The following is a 6,244-nucleotide window of genomic DNA, read 5'->3' as shown; positions in this document are numbered from 1 at the left end:
TCAAGGAACTGTAGCAAAACCTTAAAACATTGGACGAAAACTCAGACTCTGTTGCGTCAACTGAATAGACCGGGTCAACAAAGCTAACACTACGACCACCTTGGAGACCTTCCAGTGGCTGTCCCTCAGCAGGAAGCCTATGAACTGTTATCTTCTGCAGACCCTGTTCACGCTCGAATACTGCTAGATGATCTCGAAAAAGCTGAATTTCCTGAATCTTTACACTGTCCATGCCAAAAATATAGCATAAGTGACTTGAAGTTTAAATGCATCTAAAAATGAATTAGCAATTTGAAAACAACCCCAGCCATTCATGTGGTCTAAGCCAAAGAACATACACAAGACAAAAAAGTAGTTGGACTTCATTTGGGTTTGGGTAGGAACACTGACAATGGCAAAGAGATCCCAACAAAGATGTTTACCTTTCTCTATGTGGAAGCAGAACAGTTGTCTTCGATGTGTCATCAACTGAACAGGCGACCAATTCTGAGTTGTAAAATTCAGTGCTCCTTCTCTGAATGAAAAAGTGGTTCCCACGATGACTGACAGATGAATCAATGCCATCTACACGAGGAGTCAACACCCTAAGTCCATCTTGAGGCTTGCACACATCAAGTGAGAAGACAAATCTTGTCGTTTTGCTTTCAGATGCAACAAATATATACTTGTGGCTCTCAGAAGCGTGAAGATCAAGAGAAAACATATCATCCTTCTCATGGTAAAGGCATACATCACTGCTCTGCTCTGTCCCCAACTTATGTAACCAAACCTGTTTCAAAGAATATATGAAGATGAGAACATGGAAGCCACATAAATTGATGTTTCTAGTAAAAAGTAACATTAAACTTAGTAAAAACTCAAAAATATGGCATCGATGAGGTGTATAATGCCAAAATCTGATAGAAGCAGGATAACGTAAATTCAAAAAGGTACTTATCATGCAAAATTTAATCCCTGCATTTAAAGTACAACACACTAAGATAGCAGGGTGAGAAAAATAATGAAGGTAAACCTTGTCAGGTCGCAGGATTTCGTCCATAGTTATGTAGACCAAAGCATCATTACCAGCCCATTCAAGATAACAAGTCAGTCCTTTCAGCTGTACCCCCACTGGTTTTAGGGATTCAGAGTCGATGATAGTTACTGTATAAATTTCATCACCTTTTGTGTCCTCAGCATATGCCACCAATTTATGATCGGGACTGGTCTGAAGACAGAATCAAGAGAATGAGACACATCATGTTAAGAAATAATAGAAGATTTTAAACAGAATATTCTAAAAGTAAATAAAAAAATCAATTGCTAGTCCAACCTTGAAGGCACCAATTCGGTAGTAGTCATGCTCTTGAGCCTTGATATTCTCATCCAATATCACATGCTCAGGAGGAGCATCAGGACCAGTTAGCATAGTATCATACACAGAAGGCTCAGTTTTGTTGTCAGGGATCAAACGCCTGCAGTTCTGAACATACTCCTTTCCTTGAAGATATCGCTTATAATAGTAGTAAGGACCCTTGCGTAGAGGCGCAGATATATCATCTTCTTTGATTCTCCCTCTTATTTCACCAAACAGCTGATTCTCAAATTGCTTGGTCCCTGAATGATATATATTTTTTTATCAATCTTCATTATCACAAGCTTGCATAATTCAATAAGTCGCTAGCAAAACTGAAACCCTAACCCTAAAATCTTACTGATGGTAAATTGAGAGACTCACCGGACATGACGTAATCAGTGTAGTCGTTTTCTTCACGGAGATAAGAAAGCATATCGGGATTGCAACGAGAATCGTCACGGAGCCAGTAGTAATTGTCAACCCTAACGTCACTGAACATCTCCATCACATGCTCCACTTTCTTCGCCACAGGAGGAGATCTCGATTCCGCCATGTCTCCCGGTGGTGTTAACGGCAATGATGCAGCTCCGGTATTGTTAGAGGACGAGAAAGAGGAAGAAGAAGAAGAACAAAACAACCGTGGAGTAGGGCGGCGGCGAGGAACAACAAGAGAAACGAGGCAAGAGAGAGGAGTATCGAAGTGGAGAAGACGACTACGAGTCGCGAGAAAGTGAGTGCCGAGAGATACGAGTCCACGCCCCCTTATTATCATTTACGGGTTTTTAGTTGCCTAGAGACTCGCGACGCGTTATTGTTGTTGTTAAAGGATCAGTTAAATCCGGTTTGGACAAACCGACCAATCTTTTTTGAATCCAGTTAGGACAAACCGACCTATCTTTTTCGAACCAAAGTGTTTTATTGACGGTCTATGTTCTTGCGTGGAGAATTTTATTGAACTTGATGAATTTTTCTAGCCTGAGATTATTAACCCAAACCTGACTGAATCGTACTAAACCGATCAAAACAAGCTGCGATGATAAGATTTTGGTCTTACATACAGAACAAAGAGTCAAAGACGAAACAAAACAGGAAAGAAACACGTATAATAATAACATCCAGAAGAAGTCCAGGTTAAAGTGCATCAAAACTACTAAAATTACCAAAGTGTGACATTCACTTTCACAAGAAAATGTTTCCAAAATGGAAAAAAGCAAAAAAACAATGCAAGTGTAAACAACATCAGATGATATACCTTGAAAGAACATAAGCCAATGGCAATGGTGATACTGGCTAACTTTGATCAGAGCAATACGAGACTAATAACGATGTAGGATCATCATCATGAATCACAGAAAATAAGGAACACCTGTTCTTGGCCCTCTCATTTGATTGTTCTCTTCTGTTTCCGTGAAGAACTTCACTTCCCTTTCCTGGTAAATTAAGAATATTTCAACATATCATAACAGTGAGTGATGACCCGATCTTAAGCACTTCCCAGAAACACAGACAGCACAATCAATAAAGACGGCAGACGAATTCTAACGCACCAAGATCTAGAATTTCACATAGATAGATAGTTCCCACTCAACTGTTACAAGAGCTAAGAAACCCATGGAAGATGATCTAATATTACTGACAAAAACATGATTCCAACTCTATCTCCCCAGAGTTACTTGTCCAAGTTCCAGTAAACAGTAAATTTGTATAAGGTTTGGGTAGACAGACTAGAGAGACAAGTAAATAGAATCCTCTTACGTAAAAGAAAGTGCATAAAAGAACATGATACAAGAGATTGTGGCATGTAGGTCGGAAAAGAGGAAACAAATAACTCACCATGTTGTCATTGAAACTCAATATAGAAGCCACATTCCCACATCGGTAGCAGTAATTAGGTGCAGACCACACCTTTAGAAAAAATATAAAGAGAAGAAACATTACCAAGCAGATTATACTTCCAAATATCCAGAATGAATCACAAGGAAACTAGACACTTACAGTTACGAGACCTTTATCTTGGAACATGTACTTGAGACCTTCTTGTACAAGCTGGTGTGCACGACATACTAGATCAAGATTGTTAATATGGTTAAACTGCACAAGAAGCAAAACCAAAGATCAGGGAACTGAAATACAATTATTTCTTTACCTGGCTTATTCAAATTTCAACCCAAAAAAAAAAAAAGATTCATACCTCAGTGGTAACCCTAGACCCGAAAAGCCAACCAGCTCCACGTGGACTGACAGCCCATGTTTCAATATCTTCAGGATCACTCCACATAAGATCACAGAAGGGTCCTTCATGCGGTATTTCGCAATTCCGCTCAATCAGTCTTATCTAGAGGACAAGATAACATCTAAAGTGAGTGAATGAGATTTAATTTATCATGAATAACATTTGCGGGGTAAAATAATATACAATTACAAAAAGCACATTTTAACCTGATCAATTGTCCGTACATCCGGTGAAAGGCCACCATGAACACAAAGAACCTACATTGAGGATACAATACTTTTTTAATATAGATAACAACTAACTTGTACATTTATATAACTCTACGAGCAGGTACATCATAATACGATGCCAAAGAAACTGAGGAAAATACTTACAGTGCCATCTATAATAGCTGAAAGTGTAAGATAGTCAAAAACATCCGTGCAATATCTCCATGCATTAGCATTACCATACTTCCTTTGACATTCGTCATAGAAACCATACACCTAGCAAATGTAAAATTGGAATGATAATTTTAGATAACTATTTAACAAAAAGAACCTGCACGGCACAAAATACAACACCACCAAGTGTAATATGACACTTTAACCAGAACAATTGTGGTCATTTCATACTTTTTTTTGTAGATGTCTCGTATTGTTATGTACAACTTTCTAAGACTTGTCACTATGCAAGTAAATTTGATCATACCGCCGGTAGATCATACACATCTAATTTGCACTAGGAGTCTGCTTAATCGTAGTGAAGGTTTACAACAAAATATTATTACAATCTTCTTCGTTGAGAGTGATTGTTGAAAACTATGATATGGTGGAGGAATAGAAATGAATAAGAAGAAAAGTACTGGTTGCTAAAAGTTCAGATACAATGCATCTTAGTCAATAGCCATATCTACATCTAGCATGGCATTGCCACATGTACAAAATCAACTTTCAACGCAAGTTATAACGATTGAGGAAGAAAATCAAATTTACTTCTACACTAGGAATTGCATGAAGAGCACAGCAACCATAGACATAAGTGGCATAGAATTATGCATACCTGAGTTAGCTGTCTGCTTTCATGATTTCCGCGCAAAAGTGTGATATTGGCTGGATGTCTACACATTGAAATACAAATACAAGAGCGGTTTTTAAAGCTCACAGCAAAGTAAGTTGAATGTATGGAATTCCAGGAAAACAAACAAAATCGAGATCTACTTCCAGTAGAGCAATGCATTTACAGCTTATAGAGCATTCTGAAGGAGAACTATGTTAAATAGTGAAAAGGAAAGATGATCAATAGCATGTGGAAAACATAACAACAGGAAAATATCTATGTATAAAAAACGTACCTTGCTTTAAGAAGCAAAAGAATGGTGAAAACTTCAAGACTGTTGTAACCTCTATCAACGAAATCCCCCTGAGAAAATCCCCAACAGAAAATCAAAACACGATGTATACATACTGATTTCTCGTAAGAGAGTAAGCTCAAAGACCAGAGTGTCTACCATAAATATGTAATTAGTCTCGGGAACATGACCTCCGGTCTGGAAAAGCTTCATAAGGTCATGAAACTGGCCATGGATATCACCACAGACGGTGACAGGACTTTTGACAGGTTGTACATTTGATTCCTCGATAAGAATTTCTTTCACCTATAAATAATAGTCAAGACACATCTTGTGTGGTTACCACCAATCCATCTTAGCAAAGCATTTTCATGAAAAGAAGAAGAAGAAGAAGAAGAAGTCTACTACACTCAAAATAACAAGTTTTGCAAGAGCGTGTGACTTGTGCATCCCTTAAGTGTATTAAATTGGGCTACAGAAGAACTAAAGTTATCCCTAAAACCCCTAGAATTAAGAAGCGAATTTGCAAGTTGATTGAACCAAGTCAATAGAGAGAGAGAAAAAAAACCCTAAAATCCAAAGGAACCAACAGTAAGGTAGAAGAAGAGACCAGATTCAATCTTCTACAAAGCAAAGCTAAAAAGCCTGAATCGGTAAAGCAAAGAATTGGGTTTTGTAGATGAATGAATCTTCCCAGAAGAGAAGAGAAAGAAAAGCACACAAGAACAAGAAGAAGAAGAAGAAGAAGAAGAGGAAGAAGGGCGTACGTATTCGCAGAGAAGCTGAAGCTCGTCCTCAGAGAGATGTTGGCCGTCTTTAACCTTGGAAATCCATTGATCTAAATCCATGGCGGCCTTTAATTATCCTCTTGTGTGTGTAGAGTAAGTGAGAAATTGGTGCTGTTTTGTCGATTTCAACGGCGAGTTCGGACGATCTTTGGTGGAGAATTGAAGCAAAAGATAGATCTAGCAGAGCATTGCTCCCTCCGCTTCGTTAGGGTTACGTAAGTGGAAAGAGGGAGAGAGAGAAAGAGAGAGAGAAAGGGGAAACAAACACAACGAACCAAACAATCTCTGACCCAAACCCAATTTGGTCTTCCCCCAACTTCATAACTCTCGATCCGTCCGATATTTATTATTAATCATTTTTTTTGGTAAATACTCTAATCATCATTTTTAATTTTTTTTTAATTTATTACTTTATTTACCAAACTTTATAAACTACATTAGATAAGGCCCATCCGATATGCAGGTTTATAAATTTGTAAATAAAATTAAATTTAATAAAAATATATTATAATTTATTGGATATCATTTATAAATTTTCTTTTTGCTATAATAATGAG

General features: G+C 37.7%; 2 protein-coding genes across 2 annotated transcripts; both read right to left on the bottom strand.

Moving 5' to 3' along the window:
- On the bottom strand, positions 1–2,108 carry LOC104744019 (protease 2-like). Its single transcript, XM_010465050.1, has 6 exons — positions 1,718–2,108; positions 1,313–1,596; positions 1,013–1,207; positions 423–769; positions 109–224; positions 1–20 (listed from the first exon to the last, which is right to left on the bottom strand). Exons 1-6 carry the CDS (start codon positions 2,106–2,108, stop codon positions 1–3), a joined length of 1,353 nt encoding a protein of 450 aa, XP_010463352.1.
- On the bottom strand, positions 2,357–5,942 carry LOC104742568 (phytochrome-associated serine/threonine-protein phosphatase 1; the record flags this gene model as incomplete). The annotated part of the gene is given in 10 exon segments (XM_010463581.2): positions 2,357–2,766; positions 3,170–3,241; positions 3,332–3,427; positions 3,528–3,671; positions 3,776–3,826; positions 3,944–4,054; positions 4,611–4,668; positions 4,903–4,970; positions 5,059–5,205; positions 5,667–5,942. Coding segments are annotated over 10 exon segments (912 nt in total). The 3' UTR covers positions 2,357–2,682.

Source organism: Camelina sativa, chromosome 14 (assembly GCF_000633955.1).
Source record: "Camelina sativa cultivar DH55 chromosome 14, Cs, whole genome shotgun sequence".
NCBI classification, from domain to species: domain Eukaryota; kingdom Viridiplantae; phylum Streptophyta; class Magnoliopsida; order Brassicales; family Brassicaceae; genus Camelina; species Camelina sativa.
The sequence above is the reverse complement of the archived record's forward strand: the minus strand, read 5'-3'. Positions and strand labels throughout refer to the sequence as shown.